Raw genomic sequence first — 18945 nt, 5'->3', positions numbered from 1 at the left:
GGTTTAAACTTCTGCAATGTCTTGAATTTTACATGTTGGGTAACCTTAACTCAGGAATTCTTCCCACTTGTAGTTTTTCCATAAAATGTTGTTTTATTAAATAAATCTTTTATTTTGGTAATATGTTACTCTGTTGAATTGTTCTATTAGTGACTCAAAAAGTGGCTTATATATATTGAAACAATCTAGCAAATACTATAAGCTAAGATGTTTTTACAAAAAGCTGTATTTTCATCCAGCTATACAGCAAACCTCCCACATGGAGTAATTTTTCTAATGCTTGCTTTAGCCAATTTTCAGCAATGATTTCTGTGTCTTTTTGATAGTATTTGATGACAAGGAATGTATTTTGGTTTACTGCCATGCTATTTTGCATGAATTATTTCAATTACGTTTTACCAAGTGTTTTCCCAATTCCATGGCATCTTTTGTCTTTTACTATTAATGAAGGAAATCTCAAAGAGGCTTCTAAACATTTGTCATGAAGTTTATACAGTATCACTAAGGTACTGGACTGAGTATCACATGATTCTAATTATTGCTAAGAAATTTGAAGAAGCTTTCTTCATGCTCTTGGATGCTTAGGTTTTAAATGGCCTCCTAATTCGAGATGGCTTTATACTATCATTAGCTAATATTTTAAAGTATAATATGCATGCAAAGTGGGGGTCATCAGTGGTGACTGATATGCATCCATATTTCAAATAGTTATAATTTCAGTCTTGTGTGACAGCTTATGAGTCTTAGGTTTTTGTTATTTTTACTGTGTGGTGATGGATAAAAGATTCCAAATTATGACTAGATGTTAGAACATTTTCTAGCTCCCATGTGCATGCATTATTGGTATTATGTTATCATCCTCAATCTGTTGTCTTTATAGGAATCATTTAGAGCTACTTTTCTATTTTCTGAGGGTTGATTTAGTTAAAACTAGATAAAATAATCAGTAAATGTGCCTACCCTGGTTCATATCAACTGAGTTATGTTGCAGTATACTGAAAGTGAGTAAGTATGCATTGTGAATACCCCACTTTCCCCTAAGCTACTTTATATGCCATTTGAACCTATGGATCGAAGGCTTATTCTCTGTTAAATATTAGTAAGGCTTATTTTCTGTTACTTTATGGATAGGTCAGTATTTACCAAATCTCATTTTGTCTTTTATGTAATGTCCGTACTCTGGAAACATTGGTTAAAGAGTAAGCTCAGCAATAAGGATTATGAGAAAGTGAAAATGGTATTTTTATTTTGTAATGTTGAAATATGTGTTCTGAATTTACTCTCCTGATAAGAAAAGAGTTTATGTAGGTATTCAAGATTGCATCCTTCCAACAAGACCTTGAAGGCAGAAATGGATGAGGAATTTTTATGCAATTTCCAGGAACATTCACTGAATATCATGCCTTTTCTCTGCTTTTGGCTTCATGCCATTTTCAGAAATAATGTAGTAGGATAAATTTTCTTTTCCTTTTTTTCCATCTGAGCTCCTGTATGTTATGTGGCTATAGTCTGTCTAGGTAAAGTTAACTGTATCTTTTTTTTTTTAAACTTTTATTATTCATATGTACATACAAGGCTTGGTTCATTTCTCCCCCCTGCCCCCACCCCCTCCCTTACCACCCACTCTGCCCCCTCCCTCTCCCCCCCAATACCGAGCAGAAACTATTTTGCCCTTATTTCTAATTTTGTTGTAGAGAGAGTATAAGCAATAATAGTAAGGAACAAGGGTTTTTGCTGGTTGAGATAAGGATAGCTATACAGGGCATTGACTCACATTGATTTCCTGTGCATGGGTGTGACCTTCTAGGTTAATTCTTTTTGATCTAACCTTTTCTCTAGTACCTGTTCCCCTTTTCCTATTGGCCTCAGTTGCTTTTAAGGTATCTGCTTTAGTTTCTCTGCATTAAGGGCAACAATGCTATCTAGTTTTTTAAGTGTCTTACCTATCCTCACCCCTCCCTTGTTTACTTTCGCTTTTATCATGTGCTGAAAGTCCAATCCATTGTTGTGTTTGCCCTTGATCTAATGTCCACATATGAGGGAGAACATATGAATTTTGGTGTTTTGGGCCAGGCTAACCTCACTCAGAATGATGTTCTACAATTCCATCCATTTACCAGCGAATGATAACATTTCGTTCTTCTTCATGGCTGCATAAAATTCCATTGTGTATAGATACCACATTTTCTTAATCCATTCGTCAGTGGTGGGGCATCTTGGCTGTTTCCATAACTTGGCTATTGTGAATAGTGCCGCAATAAACATGGGTGTGCAGGTGCCTCTGGAGTAACCTGTGTCACAGTCTTTTGGGTATATCCCCAAGAGTGGTATTCCTGGATCAAATGGTAGATCGATGTCTAGCTTTTTAAGTAGCCTCCAAATTTTTTTCCAGAGTGGTTGTACTAGTCTACATTCCCACCAACAGTGTAAGAGGGTTCCTTTTTTCCCGCATCCTCGCCAACACCTGTTGTTGGTGGTGTTGCTGATGATGGCTATTCTAACAGGGGTGAGGTGGAATCTTAGTGTGGTTTTAATTTGCATTTCCTTTATTGCTAGAGATGGTGAGCATCATTTTTCATGTGTTTTTTGGCCATTTGAATTTCTTCTTTTGAGAAAGTTCCGTTTAGTTCACTTGCTCATTTCTTTATTGGTTCATTAGTTTTGGGAGAATTTAGTTTTTTAAGTTCCCTATATATTCTGGTTATCAGTCCTTTGTCTGATGTATAGTTGGCAAATATTTTCTCCCACTCTGTGGGTGTTCTCTTCGGTTTAGAGACCATTTCTTTTGATGAACAGAAGCTTTTTAGTTTTATGAGGTCCCATTTATCTATGCTATCTCTTAGTTGCTGTGCTGCTGGGGTTTCATTGAGAAAGTTCTTACCTATACCTACTAACTCCAGAGTATTTCCCACTCTTTCCTGTATCAACTTAAGAGTTTGTGGTCTGATATTAAGATTCTTGATCCATTTTGAGTTAATCTTGGTATAGGGTGATATACATGGATCTAGTTTCAGTTTTTTGCAGACTGCCAACGAGTTTTCCCAGCAGTTTTTGTTGAAGAGGCTGCTATTTCTCCATCGTGTATTTTTAGCTCCTTTGTCGAAGACAAGTTGGTTATAGTTGTGTGGCTTCATATCTGGGTCCTCTATTCTATTCCACTGGTCTTCATGTCTGTTTTTGTGCCAGTCCCATGCTGTTTTTATTGTTATTGCTTTGTAATATTGTTTGAAGTCAGGTATTGTGATACCTCCTGCATTGTTCTTTTGACTGAGTATTCCCTGGCTATTCGTGGCCTCTTGTGTTTCCATATAAATTTAACAGTAGATTTTTCAATGTCTTTAATGAATGTCATTGGAATTTTGATGGGAATTGCATTAAACATGTAGATTACTTTAGGGAGTATTGACATTTTTACTTTGTTGATTCTACCAATCCATGAGCATGGGAGATCTCTCCACTTTCTATAGTCTTCCTCAGTCTCTTTCTTCAGAAGTATATAGTTTTCCTTGTAGAGGTCTTTCACATCTTTTGTTAGGTTTACACCTAGGTATTTGATTTTTTTTGAGGCTATTGTAAATGGAATTGTTTTCATACATTCTTGTTCTGTTTGCTCATTGTTAGTGTATAGAAATGCTAATGATTTTTCTATGTTGATTTTATATCCTGCTACCTTGCTATAGCTATTGATGATGTCTAGAAGCTTCTGAGTAGACTTTTTTGGGTCTTTATGGTATAGGATCATGTCGTCTGCAACTAGGGATATTTTGACAGTTTCTTTACCTATTTGTATTCCTTTTATTCCTTCTTCTTGCCTAATTGCTCTGGCTAGGAATTCCAGTACTATGTTGAATAGGAGTGGAGATAGTGGGCATCCTTGTCTGGTTCCTGATTTTAGAGGGAATGGTTTCAGTTTTTCTCCGTTAAGTATAATGCTGGCTGTAGGTTTGTCATATATAGCTTTTATAATGTTGAGGAACTTTCCTTCTATTCCTAGTTTTCTTAGAGCTTTTATCATGAAATGGTGTTGGATCTTATCAGAGGCTTTTTCTGCATCTGTTGAGATGATCAAGTGGTTTTTGTCTTTGCTTCTGTTAATGTGGTTTATTACATTTATTGATTTTCGTATGTTGAACCACCCCTGCATCCCTGGGATTAAGCCTACTTGGTCGTGGTGAATAATCTTTTTGATGTGTTGCTGAATTCGGTTTGCCATTATTTTGTTGAGAATTTTTGCATCAATGTTCATTAAGGAGATTGGCCTATAGTTCTCCTTTTTGGAGGTGTCTTTGCCTGGTTTTGGGATAAGTGTAATACTGGCTTCATAAAATGTGTTTGGCAGTTTTCCTTCGCTTTCTATTTTGTGGAACAGTTTAAGGAGGGTTGGTGTCAGTTCTTCTTTAAAGGTCTGATAGAATTTAGCAGAGAATCCATCAGGTCCTGGACTTTTCTTTTTGGGGAGACTCTTGATTGCTGCTTCAATTTCATTTTGTGTTATAGGTCTATTCAGGTGATTAATTTCCTCTTGGTTCCGTTTTGGATGATCATATGTATCTAGAAGTCTGTCCATTTCTTTTAGATTTTCAAATTTATTTGAATATAGGTTCTCAAAGTAGTCTCTGATGATTTCCTGGACTTCCATGGTGTTTGTTGTTATCTCGCCTTTTGCATTCCTAATTCTACTAATTTGGGTTTTTTCTCTTCTCATTTTAGTCATGTTTGCCAGGGGTCTATCGATCTTGTTTATTTTTTCAAAGAACCACCTTTTTGTTTCATTAATTCTTTGTATGGTTTTTTTGGTTTCTGTTTTGTTGATTTCAGCTCTTATTTTTATTATTTCTCTCCTATTTGTTTTGGGATTTGCTTGCTATTGTTTTTCTAGGAGTTTGAGGTGTATCATTAGGTCATTGATTTGGGATCTTTCAATCTTTTTAATATATGCACTCATGGCTATAAACTTTCCTCTCAGGACTGCCTTAGCTGTGTCCTATAGGTTCCGGTAGGTTGTGTTTTCATTTTCATTGACTTCCAGGAACTTTTAATTTCCTCTTTTATTTCTTCGATGATCCATTCTTCATTAAGTAATGAGTTATTCAGTTTCCAGCTGTTTGCATGTTTTTTGTCTTTACTTTTGTTGTTGAGTTCTACTTTTACTGCATTGTGATTAGATAGTATGCACAGTATTATTTCTATTTTCTTATATTTGCTGAGGCTTGCTTTGTGTCCTAGAATATGATCTATTTTGGAGAAGGTTCCATGGGCTGCTGAGAAGAATGTAGATTGTGTAGAGGTTGGATGAAATGTTCTGTAGTCATCAACTAGGTCCATTTGATCTATTGCATATTTTAGATCTTGGATTTCTTTATTGATTTTTTGTTTGGATGACCTATCTATTGATGATAATGGGGTGTTAAAGTCTCCCACAACCACTGTGTTGGCGTTTATATATGCTTTTAGGTCTTTCAGGGTATGTTTGATGAAATTGGCTGCGTTGACATTGGGTGCATACAGATTGATGATTATTATTTCCTTTTGGTCTATTTCCCCTTTTATTAGTATGGAACGTCTTTCTTTATCTCATTTGATCAATGTAGGTTTGAAGTCTACTTTGTCAGAGATAAGTATTGCTACTCCTGTCTGTTTTCGGGGGCCATTGGCTTGGTAAATCTTCTTCTAGCCTTTCATCGTAAGCATATCCTTATTTCTGTCGGTGAGATGATTCTCCTGTAAGCAAGAAATTGTTGGATCTTCTTTTTTAATCCGTTTTATCAAACGGTGCCTTTTGAGGGGTGAATTAAGTCCATTAACATTAAGCGTTAGTACTGATAGGTATGTGGTGATTCCTGCCATTTAGTTGTCTTAGTTGTTTGAAGGTTTGATTGTGTGTACCTAACTTGATGTTACTCTCTACTGTCTTGCTTTTTCTTTTCCTGTGGTTTGGTGCTGCCTGCCTTTTCATGGTTAAGTTGGGTATCACTTTCTGTGTGCATGATCCCTTGCAGAATCTTTTGTAATGGTGGCTTTGTGGTCACATATTGTTTTAGTTTCTGCTTATCATGGAAGACTTTTATTGCTCCATCTATTTTGAATGATAGCTTTGCTGGGTAGAGTATTCTGGGGTTGACGTTATTTTCATTCAATGCCCAGTAGATCTCACCCCACTCTCTTCTTGCTTTTAATGTTTCTGTTGAGAAGTCTGCTGTTATTTTGATGGGTTTACCTTTGTATGTTACTTGTTTTTTCTCTCTTACAGCCTTCAGTATTCTTTCCTTATTTTCTGAACTTGTTGTTTTAATGATGACATGTCGTGGAGTAGTTCTATTTTGATCTGGTCTGTTTGGTGTCCTGGAGGCCTCTTGCATCTATATGGGAATATCTTTCTCTAGATTTGGGAATTTTTCCGTTATTATTTTGTTGAATATATTACGCATTCCCTTCGCTTGCACCTCTTCTCCTTCTTCGATGCCCCTGATTCTCAAGTTTGGTCTTTTGATGGAGTCAGTGAGTTCTTGCATTTTGTTTTCACAGGTCTTGAGTTGTTTAATTAATAGTTCTTCAGTTTTTCCTTTAATTACCATTTCATCTTCAAGTTCTGAGATTCTGTCTTCTGTTTGTTCTATTCTGCTGGATTGGCCTTCCGTTTTGTTTTTGCAGTTCTGTTTCGTTCTTTTTTCTGAGGTTTTCCATATCCTGGCAGTTTTCCTCTTTAATGTTGTCTATCTTTGTCCTGAGTTCATTTATCTGTTTATTCATTGTGTTCTCTCTTTCACTTTGGTGTTTATACAGTGCTTCTATGGTTTCCTTTATTTCTTCTTTTGCTTTTTCAAATTCTCTATTTTTATTGTCTTGGAATTTCTTGAGTGTCTCCTGTACATTTTGGTTGACCCTATCCAGTATCATCTCTATAAAATTCTCATTGAGTACTTGTAGTATGTCTTCTTTTAAATTATTCTCGTGGGCTTCATTGGGTCCTTTGGCATAGTTTATCTTCATTTTGTTGGAGTCTGGCTCTGAGTTTCTGTTCTCTTCATTCCCCTCTGGTTCCTGTACTAATTTTTTGCTGTGGGGAAACTGGTTTCCCTGTTTTTTCTGTCTTCCTGTCATTGTCTTTGGAGTTGTTACTGTCCCTGTACTGTGTGCAATTAAGTATTTTCTAGCTTGTAATAATAACAATGGCAATATTTAGAATGGAAGAGTGAGCTGAGATGGAAAGCAAGAAGTTAAAGAAAAGAGGAAAACAAATCTACAGACAAGAGGGAAAAAGCAGAACAAGGTTTCAGATAAGAAAGTTTCAAAGGTATAAACAGGGAACGTTTGTGTACTAATCGCCAGTAAGCTGAACAGACATTAGAGAGACAGAGAGGATTGAAAATCAAAGATAAAAAAATAAGAAATAAGTAAATAAAGAAATATCTATATATCTATATATAAAAGTGAATTAAAATAAAATGGAAAATAGAAAATTAAAAAAAAAAAGAAGCTTCCAAGTTTATATGCAATGCAGTTTCAGTCTTAATAATTTGGGTGTCTGTCTCAGTCTCCAGTCCTGGAGATGGTGCCTCAGATGTTGTTCTGTAGTTGTCTCATCAAAGGGCATGCATAAAGTAGAACAAAACTACACACACACACAGAGACAAAAAAAAAAAAAAAGCCCCACCAAGTGTCCCAAGTTCAAATGTAATACAGTTTCAGTAAGTTTTTTGGCTTGCAGGTGTAATTCGGTTGTTCTCTCTTCAATGGTAGGGAGAAAAAGAAAAAAAAAAGAGTCTGGAGACAGTTCTGAGAGTGGTATCTGCAACTGTGGCTTGCCTGCCCACTGCTCTTAGCCTGCTGTTGCTGGAGGCGTTATTTATGCAGATCTCTGGGGTAAACTTAGCAGTCACCTGGTCCCATAGGCTTTGTTTGTTCAGAGTTCTCCTGTGCGGGATCCTCTGCTACAAGCTTTCCCCTTTCCAAGCACTGGGAAAGGTGACACTGCCCTCGCATTGTCAGACCTGTGTGTTTATTTACAGTTCATGTGGGAGGTGGGTCTTCCCCCCTCTCCTCTGCAGTTCTCCTCTGCTTTCACAAGCTTTCCTGCTCCTGATTACTGGGCGGTGCTGCTGCTCCTGCCGGCCGCCATATTTATTTACAGTTCACGTGGGAAGTGGGTCTTCCCTCCTCTCCTGTGGAGTTTTTCTCCCTCTGCCACTCTCACAGGCTTTCCTGCTCCTGGTTGCTGGGCGTGCCCTGCTCCCGCCAGAGGCTCTCTGGCCTGCCTGGCTTGTTTATTTACAGTCCTGGGAAGGGTTCCCTTCCCCCAATCTTCAGTGCTCAGGGCACCCCACCCTCTTTCCAGCGTGTCTTAATTGTTCTTATTGCTTATTACTCAGTTTCTCTTTTTTTCCCCGGGCGGAGGTCAGTCTGTCCAGGGGGCTATGCTGCCCTGGCCCAGGCTTGTTTGTGGGGGTACCGAGGTACCACGAAGCTCACCTGGTCCGTGTCTTCCCAAGCCGTCTGGGTGCCGGCCACTGGCGGCCCCGGGGGCCCTCCTCATTTCTCCCTTTAACGTGAGGTGGAGATTCTCTGCGCCGTCTGGAGATGTGGAGGGGTCAAAGTTACGCCTTTTCTCAGTGATTATGCCTGCAAAGTGTGTCTTCATCGTCTCTCCAAGATTTCACTATAGGAGGCTCACTTTCTGCTTCCTACCTCTAGCCACCATCTTGGAATCCAACTGTATCTTTTGAAAACTTGAGACAGTTAATTAATGACAGGTGAAAGTTGCTAATTATTTAATTATGTAGAAATTCCCTGCTACTTGCAGTGGAATTTAAAAAAACTGTTTTATTTTTTCCAGTGAGCAGAAGCTAGAAGAATTATGAAATGGCCCTTTAGAAATTAATATATGTAAATGTAAAAACCTATTAATTTAAAGCCTAAAATAATAAAACACAGTTGTAATCATTGTTCATGTTAGGATATATTTTTTTGTCATTAATCCATGCCTTCAGAGGTATAGATACCCCCCAGCCTAGATGTCGGAGGATACTTGAATAATTGCTATTAAGAAACAAAAGGAAGAAGGCAAGCAGTTAGTAGTACAGTCAATTTCAGTTTTAAGAACAGCAAGTGGAGGAATCTAGCCTTAAGCTGAAATAAAGACATGTTGCAGGAACAGAAACATTTAGATTATAGAAATTTTGTATTTTTGAATTATTGTAGATACATTAAAGTTTGAATTATTGTAGATACGTTAAATAAATGGTAAATATCATATAAACTTCTGTGTTTTGACTACTATAAAACTGTGTGTTTAGAAGTAGTTTCATATTCAATTATGTTCTTTAGAGTTAATATTGAATTATGAGTATTGCTCTATTTAGTTTTATTATTGTATTATAAAGCTGGAGTTAATGATTTGGAAGTATCAGCTGCCTAATTAGTACAATGTTTTTTATTTCTATAAGAATGAAATGAGTCATTAGAAACTCTCTGTTCATATGAATGATAACCATTTCCAATCAATCTATGCAGCAAGTTTGTAAGTATAAAATGTTGATAACTAAAGAAATTTAAAATATTTCAAGAAAAAATCCCAAATATCACATTGGTTCAACAAATGTTTGTTAAATGCCTATTGCACTTTTGGAACTATACTGTTTGCTTAGAGTACAGAGATAGGTAAGTTCTTGTTCTCAGTTATAGTTTTGAGGAGATGTATGTATGTTGGTCTTGGCATAAGTGAAATTAATATGGAAGAACAATATGAGAGTAGCCATTTCCAAATGCAGCATTTGGGGGAGTAAATCTTGAAAAATCAGTGGTTGACAGTCTTCAAGTATAATAGCTAACAAGATACAGATTTGGTGGGGCATGGCAGCTCAGAGAGGGAGAGAGTGACAAAGATGACAATATTCTAGGCACAGAAAATAGCATCATGGAAAAATAATGGAAGTGTGTAGTAGTAAGATGTATGTAACAACTACAGACTACCAAGTATTATTCAAATATATGGAGTAAGAAGAAAAGTAGTTTTGGAAATGAGATTGGAGTGGTGATAACATTATAGTAGCTAGCATTCTTTGAAGACTGGTTAATATACAGCAGGCTTGATGTACAGTTTCATGTTCAATCTTGACAATATTCCCCTTATTGTCTTGCCTACTTTCTTACAAAATCATTCTATTCTGATGGCATGATTCCATGAGTATGAGCCATTTTTCTACTTTAGAGTAATGTACAAATGTAACAACACGGAGAGATGACTACTTAGAGACTGCCACAGGTGGTACTACCACCCTTCTCGGCCTTGCTCTGAAGTATAAAAATATAGACCATTGTGTTAATGTCCCAGAGTTGATTCTACTTAGGGTACAGATTCATAATGACCACATTTATAGAAGATCAAAATTTAACCAGAGTATTTTGAGGCATTAGTGACATAGCCCAACATATATGAACAAAGCTTCAGAATTTTGATGATAATGAGCACAATGAATGAATGGAATGATATGATTTTAGCCAGTAAGACCATAAAATCAGAGGTTGAATTTTCAAGATGTATAGTTTTTCAAGATGAAGGAAAATGAAATCTTCCTTCCTTGTACTCATTATACCACAGTGTATTTGAGAAAGATAGATATGGATATTAAGCCGTGTTACATGAAGATAATATTGAATCTAGTAGGTGTAAGTTAGACTGAAAGAAAGAATGCTGCCTTTCAAAAACATTTACATGATTCTGTTTTGAGATTTTGTGTGTGTGTGTGTGTGTTTTGCTAGGGGTCAAACCCAGGGACTTACGCATGTACACAAATGCTCTACCATGGAACTACGTTTCCAGTCATTTAGATGGTTCTTGGATTAATTTCCTTCTTTCCAGTCTGACTTCTATCCTCCTCAGTTGACTCTTATCACTAATTCACTTGAAATACTTCAGTAGCCCAAATTATTGAACAAAAGAAAATTCATTTTGGTTAGTTTAAGTAGAATTTATTATTTAGGGATATTAGTTTGCTCTTGAATTAGGAGGGTTGTGGCAACAGGCTCCAAATAACCTTAGAGAGCAATGACTTCCAGAGCTACACAACTGAAATATAGTCCAATTAAGAAGCTATTGGCATTGGTCAAACTATCTTAATAAAAAATTTGTAGCACTGCCATCCATTCCATGTCATTTCTGTTGCCATCTATACCAGCAAGATGGATGGCCTATTTGTGACATATTTCCTCATATAGTTTAATTCTGAATCTCTGCCTCATCTAAATGCATTCCATTGGTGGAGGCTAAGTCACATACCTATACTGTAATTATAATGGAGGCTGAGAAATGTAGTTATTGAAGGTTGTATCTTTGTTAGGTGAGACTGATAATATGAGGTCATATTAAAATGCAGATGGAATATTCAAATGATTTTGGGCAGCTAAAAATGACAGATGATCACTGGAGTCTCCTACTTGGTCTTCTAACTTTTAGTCAGATTTTTCTCATCCTTCATGACCTAAATCCTGAACTTTCCATCTCTTCTTTGTTTCCAAGGGGTCCTATACATGCCTTGATTTTAATTATTGGTTTTTACTGTGAGTTATTTAGTTTTATTTATTTAACAAACATAGGTAGCATTTACTAAATATCAGGCATTACTTCATAAATAATGACATTTAATTTGAGTATAAAATTGATCTCTCAAATTTATGCTTCCCTAGCCAGCCTAGCATAGTCCCTTGTGCATAGTATGTGTTCTGTAAATAAGTGATTCTAAAATTTAAAAGGAGAGAAAGAGAAAAAGGGGCAGACCTTCCGCTTTAACACATTATTAATATTTTGTTGTGTATATTTTATGTTCATTCTTCCAAGGAAATACTTAGCAAAAATTAAACTGCCCTAAAATGGGCTGGGCTAACTGAGTAGATTGTGAGTTTCCTGCCAGTTGAAATAGAACATTGAACAGTATCTGTGGACTACATTAAAAGTGTGTTCTAGCCTAGTTTCTGTGATTCTGCTTTGTTGCAACAATGCTAGAGCCAATAAGAGAGAGAGGGAAAAGACATCTACTGCTTTCTAGTCATTGTTACAGTTCAATATGAATGTCTCTTAAAGACTCATGAATTGAAGGCTTGTCCTCAGTGTAGCAGTGTTCAGAGGTAGAGCCCTGATAGGTGATTGTATTATAATGGTGCTAAATTCATTAGGTTAATCCACTGTTGTGTTCATAACTGAATGGACTGTGTAGGAGGTGGAACCTGGTTGTAGGAAGTAGCTCACTGGGGGCATGCTTTGAAGGGTATATCTTGTTTCCAGTCCCTTTCTCTCTCTGCTTTCCAGCCACCATGAGGTGAGTAGCTTTGCTCTGCCATACCCTCCCTGCCATGATGTTCTGCCTTTCTACAGGCCTACAACAATGAGGCCAAATGACCATGCATTGAAACCTCTGAAACCATGAATCAAAATAAATCTTTCCTCCTCAAAGTTTTTTTTCATCAGGTATTTTGTCACAGTGATGCAAAGTTGACTAACATAGTCATTAACAAGTAAGCTATATAAATGAGAAATAAGGATGTAGGATAGAAAAGGTAAGAATGAGACGGTGATCCAGGTGATTATGAAGAAAGAATGTGGATCTATTCCCCCAAATTTATAGGTATCCTACATGAATGAATTGTCACTTCAGTAGTAGCTGCACATGGTTTTCCTGTCATTAAAGTTACTAGAGGTTGAATATCCCTTATCCAAAATTCTTGGGAATAGAAGCGTTTTAGATTTCAGAATTTTTGGTATATTTCTCTAGAGTTTACTGGTTGAGCAATCTTAACTTGAAGATCAGAAATCTGAAATGCTCTCCCAAATCTTAAAGTTTTTGTGCATTATATTGGCACCCAAAAAGTTTCAGAATGATGCTCAAAAAGTTTTGGATTTTGTAGCATTTTGGATTTTTGGATTAGGGAAAAAAATCCAGGTTGAGTCAATAGATAGATACAGTTTGATTATTTTTCTTGGTTTCTTTGGTTTTTCTACTACATTCTTACACATGAGTCTTTAATATTATTCTTTGCCCATGAGTTCACCTGATAGGAATAGAATGATTAGAATTATTGAAAAAGTAAAGGGATAAAATTTTCTGTTTTTTTTCCCTGCCCCATGTCTCTTCATTCACAATATAGTCCAGGCACGGAGTCTGGGCTGAGGTGTATATGGGATAGGTTTGCTTTTTGCCTCCTCTTTCTATATAGTCAGGGTAAGCCTATGGTAAGCATCAGGAGGCTGATTTTTTTTTTCTTAAAAAGTTGAGATACAATTTTTAAAGTCACATGTGTGAAAAAGTGGTATTTATCTTCTTGTGCCTGACATTTCACTTAATCGTTTCCAGTTCTATCCATGTTGTTTTAAATGGTAGGATTTCATTCTTTATTATGACTGAATGGTATTCCATTGTGTATATGTACCACATTTTCAAAATCCATTCATCAGTTGATGCAGTTATGTTGTTTCCATTTCTTAACTATTGTGCTGCAATCAGCCTAGGAGTACAGATGTCTCTTCAACATACCGATTTCATTTTCTTTGGACAAATATCCAGTAGTGGTTGGATGACTCATATGGTAGTTCTCTTTTTAATTGTATGAGGAACTTCTATACTTTTTCCCATAATGGCTAATTTACATTCAGAATGTAAGACTAGAATAGTGGTTACCAGACATTGGGCAGTGTAGAAGAGGAGAGAGAATAGGTAAAGGTTGGTCAATGGGCACAACGTTTCAGTTAAAAAGGAAAAAATTATCCCAGTGTTTCATTGCACAGTAGGGTGACTATAATTTAGTAGTGTATTCTGTATTTCAAAATAGCTAGAAGAGAAGATTTTGAATACTCTGATACCACAAAAAAAGATAAATGTTTAAGGTGATGGATATATTAACTAACTACATTCAGTCACTGCACAATGTGTAAATGTATCAAAACGTGATATTGTACTCCGTAAATATGTATAGTTATTGTCAATCAAAGTAAAATTTAAAAATGTAAAAAAGATACATTTTATTACCATAAAAGTTCATCCCTTTAAATTGTATAACTCCATGTCAAAGACCTGTGCAACCATCACAACAATCAATTTAAGATTATATCACTTGCTCCCAAAAGAAACACTATACTGTTCATAAACAATCCTAATCTAATCCTCTTTTCTTCTTTTTTTTAAAAATTTTTATTATTCATATGAGCATACAATGCTTGGGTCATTTCTCCCCACTGCCCCCACCCTCTCCCTTACCACCACCCCCATACCCGGCAGAAACTATTTTGCCCTTATCTCTAATTTCGTTGAAGCGAGGGTATAAACCATAATAGGAAGGAACAAGGGTTTTTGAAGTTGAGATAAGGATAGCTATACAGGGAGTTGACTCACATTAATTTCCTGTGCATGTGTGTTACCTTCTAGGTTAATTCTTCTTGATCTAACTCTTTCTCTAGTTCCTGGTCCCCTTCTCCTATTGGCCTCAGTTGCTTTTAAGGTATCTGCTTTAGTTTCTCTGTGTTGAGGGCAACAAATGCTAACTAATTTTTTAGGTGTCTTATGTCCCCTGTGTGTTCTCGCTTTTATCTTGTGATCAAAGTCCAATCACCTTTTTGTGTTTGCCCTTGATCTAATGTCCGCATATGAGGGAGAACATATGATTTTTGGTCTTTTGGGCCAGGCTAACCTCACTCAGAATGATGTTCTCCAATTCCATCCATTTACCAGCTAATGATAACATTTCATTCTTCTTCATGGCTGCATAAAATTCCATTGTGTATAGATACCACATTTTCTTAATCCATTCGTCAGTGGTGGGGCATCTTGGCTGTTTCCATAACTTGGTTATTGTGAACAGTGCTGCAATAAACATGGGTGTGCAGGTGCCTCTGGAGTAACCTGTGTCACAGTCTTTTGGGTATATCCCCAAGAGTGGTATTGCTGGATCAAATGGTAGATCAATGTCTAGCTTTTTAAATAGCCTCCAAATTTTTTTCCAGAGTGGTTGTACTAGTTTACATTCCCACCAGCAGTGTAAGAGGGTTCCTTTTTCCCCACATCCTTGCCAACACCTGTTGTTGGTGGTGTTGCTAGTGATGGCTATTCTAACAGGGGTGAGGTGGAATCTTAGTGTGGTTTTAATTTGCATTTCCTTTATTGCTAGAGATGGTGAGCATTTTTTCATGTGTTTTTTGGCCATTTGAATTTCTTCTTTTTAGAAAGTTCTGTTTAGTTCACTTGCCCATTTCTTTATTGGTTCATCTAATCCTCTTTTCTTCTTTCCCTGGCCAGCACTAATCTTTTTACTCTATCTCATGTGAAGAGTTCTTTATATATATGGGTACTCATCCCTTATTAGATGTGATTAGGGTGACTTCACTTGGTGCATTTTTTAAGTACATTCATTTCCATCTTGGCTTTAAAAAAAATCTCATTATTGGTGTCTTCATATATTGCAAAGGTTGACATGAGTTTCAAAATGAAAAAAATAATTTGTGTAATGAAAGTGTCATATGTATGTATAGCACAAAATAAAGGTGGATTTGCAATCATATTAAACCATATTCGACCTCAATATGTTTTTTTAATGGAATGTTTTTCCATTCAGTGATTTCTGCTATCCCTATATAGCAATATGGCTAACTATATTTCTCTTTTTTTTTCAAATATAGCAACTTTTTGTGAAGTTTTCTTCAGTGCTATGCTATATACACATATATATTTCTTATTAACTTGTCTATCATATTTGTTTTCCTGGGTAATAGTCATCCTAAGGGAGTATATGCCAAATAGTGATTTGTGTATGTGTGTTTGCTATCAAGGTAAATAAATAGCTTAAAGAGCTTTGTAGTGCTATATGGTATATAGCTACACTATAAACTTTCCATTTATTTCATGGAATAGTTTTTAAAATATTTTCTCCAGCTCACTGGTTGGTTAGGAGGACATATAAGCCATGAATACATGGTAAAATTTATACAAGATTATGGTGTCTAGGTTGAAAAATACTAGTGAAGTATCCCAAAAGTATTTTTAGTTATATCCTGGCTTAATACTTTAAGACATAGACATTATTAACATTTATTAATCACCTTTGAAATTCTTAAGCAGAAATTTATCAATGTTCACAGTAAATGTTCTTTCTAACAGGAGGACATGAACCTTAACGAAGAAAAGAAAGCTCCTTTACGAAACAAAGATTTTGCCACCAAGCGTGAGATGGTTGTTCAGTATATTTCTGCTACTGCCAAATCTGTAAGTAGAGAGATTTTCCTGACACTAACAGAATGAGTTTAGCATTATCTTCTTAAAAATAAATAAACCTCAGATCTTCAAATTCTTGCCTCGATTTATTCATATATGCTGTTTAGGAAACAACATATATGTTTTCACACTTAATATAAATTTCAAAACTGAACTGTTCATCATTACAAATGAGATACTTCCATTATTATAAACAACCCAGTGAGTTTGGAGGCAGAGTTTTTGTGTACTTTTTAAAAATTGACAGTTTTCAGGTATTCCATTTTTATATTGGTTGTTAGATGAAAATTTGGATTTTGAGGGAGAAGGCACAAACATTACATTTAATTAAGTTTACATTAAAGCTATATTTCTAGTGTTAGCAATGTTTTTTCATATGCAGTTTTTTTCAAAATTTTAAATAATGCAAGCTGTGTAAGCTGCCATATAATTTGTATTGTACAGCTGTGTTTAATATAAAGGAAAGCACTTAATAGGAGCTTTACTCAAATCTGTGTGAGCCTTAAGACTTGAAAGCAGGGTTCATTGAAAGGACTTATTTTTGACAGGAAAAACATACTGTTTTTTTTTTTTTTAAATAGAGTATTTTTCTTTGTTCACTTCTAAAGGCACTTCCAAAATTATTTTTTTGTGTGGAAAAAATGTATTTTTGAAATGGCAAAATGCATCTTTTATACTTTTGTAAAGAAAGAGATTTTCATAAAATCACTGTGTGTGTGTGTGTTTGTGTATGTATATATATATATACATACAGCAACTTTCTGTGTAGCTATATGTGTATATTATGTGTATATATGCACATGTACATGTTAAACATGCATATTTAAAATTTAAACAGCTGAGTAAAGAAAAGTTTTTCATTAGAAAAATATATTCTAAACTTCTTTGGAAGGCTGTCTTATTAATACAATTTCTATACAGTACTTCTAGTAGCAATTACTGAATTTTGCGATTGTATTGATTCTATATTATACTTTAAGCAAGCTAAATCTGAATGCTGAAGTACTTCAACATAATGCATTGCAGCTCTGGCAGAGCAGAGGCACAGCATGTTTTTTAATTTGCTTCTGGTATCCAAGGGCAGAAATATGTTTCAAGTGATAAGTGAAATTTGCCATGAGCGTCGTTTTCAATAGAATTAGGTGATGCATAGGGTTTTACTTTGAAATTCTGATGAATCTCTTTTCATTTTTGCACTCAAGTTATTGTTCACAGTAAAATGCTTTAGGAAATGCAGGATGTACATTCAGTGTTATTTTTCAAATACCTAATAGCAAGTGCACTAGTAAATCTAGAAACTAAATCTGAGTGCAAAGGACAGATAATAATATATGAGTAATCATGTGGTGTTTTAATGGCAGGATTTTATTAGTGTCTCTGGCTTATTGTTTGTGTAAGTGGGACTAACTGTAGTGAAGATTATGTGATGGTCTTATTCCTTGACCTTCTGATTATTACTCAATCTCTGCAGATTTCATTTATTATTATATTGTTTCCTCTTTAACTGATTAAAAAATGTACACTTTAAGTTATGCACTCATTTTTCAGATTAAAACACAAAATTTGTTTAAATAGGACTGGGAATGTAGCTCTCAAGTACTTGCTGAGCATGTGTAAGGTCCAGGGTGTGATCCCAGCACTGCAAAAAAATTGAGTAAATATTACATGAGTTCATTTGACCTGCCTTAGTGAAAAGATAAAAATGGAATGTTTCTCAAAAAGACATAAAAATTTTATGTTTAAGGCATTACCCTCAAAATCAGTACTACAGAGTATGTGGTCCTTGTTCCATTTTAGCATTCCTATTATCACCTGAGATGTGCACAGTACTTTCATATGAGTGCCAAGATTCTACTTTTTCTGCAAATACATTTCATGGGCCAAATATTTTGATGGAAGAAAACCTGTTGACAAGCATGTTTTGAAGCTTTCTCACCTTGGGGAGACATTAATTAATACTGTTTTCTGCCATTAAAATTATGAAAATTGTTCATGTAATTTCCTTTTAAAGGTGAGAAGGATAGTATTCAATGAAAAACAATATTCTAATGTTTTGACCTCTTCATGATTAGGACAATAAAATTTGCAGCAATTATCACCAAATCTGTGGCTGTTTGCCTATGTGTAACTAAGGTTTCCATCCTGTTTGCCTTTAATTAGGCTCTAAATATGTTTTTGCATGTCTTTTACCTTTTCATTGTATTGATACTCTAATTAGAAATGTTTCCTCATTTAAAGCAGATATGATGGCACCTACTCCTTTGTGACAGTGCTTAATAGGTAGTCAAAATTTTTATGTTGAAGTAAAACAAAGTTAAAGGCTAGAGTGCCTGGTGGAAAAAATGATTTAAAGTCACATGTGAAATATGTGAGAATGATAAACATAAATTGTATTACATTTTCCCCTTCAGCCACCTGCAATAGTCATTTTGTATGTGATCTAAAACCACACAAACAAGCTAGGGGTGTGGCTCAACTGGTAGAGCTGTTGCTAGGAGGCCCTGAGTTCAAACCTCAGTACAACACCCCCCCCCCAAATAATAAAATAAAACAAAATCAAATAAAATAAAAATAAAATCATACAAAATGTGAGCTCACTGAGAAATGTCCATTGTGCCCCTGGGCTCCTGGGCAAGGATATTAAAGTAAGATGAAGCACTACAAGGATACCTGGTGAAAAATTTGTTTCTAACGC

At 35.6% G+C, this 18945-nt stretch overlaps 1 protein-coding gene and 1 non-coding gene across 5 annotated transcripts in view; one reads left to right on the top strand and one right to left on the bottom strand.

Annotated features, from left to right (window-relative positions):
• Positions 1-18945, top strand: part of Diaph2 (diaphanous related formin 2) — an 879521-nt gene that overhangs the window by 58813 nt on the left and 801763 nt on the right. For all 4 annotated transcript variants that reach the window (XM_074062667.1, XM_074062668.1, XM_074062666.1 and 1 more), the window contains one exon: positions 16137-16241. In XM_074062667.1, the coding sequence (XP_073918768.1) occupies positions 16137-16241 (105 nt within the window). The remainder of the gene's footprint in view (positions 1-16136; positions 16242-18945) is intronic.
• On the bottom strand, positions 13113-13239 carry LOC141420158 (small nucleolar RNA SNORA51). Its single transcript, XR_012444843.1, has one exon. It is a non-coding gene; the product is annotated as a small nucleolar RNA SNORA51 (small nucleolar RNA).

The sequence above is a fragment of the Castor canadensis genome, chromosome X, assembly GCF_047511655.1.
Source record: "Castor canadensis chromosome X, mCasCan1.hap1v2, whole genome shotgun sequence".
Taxonomy (NCBI): Eukaryota; Metazoa; Chordata; class Mammalia; order Rodentia; family Castoridae; genus Castor; species Castor canadensis.
The sequence above is the reverse complement of the archived record's forward strand: the minus strand, read 5'-3'. Positions and strand labels throughout refer to the sequence as shown.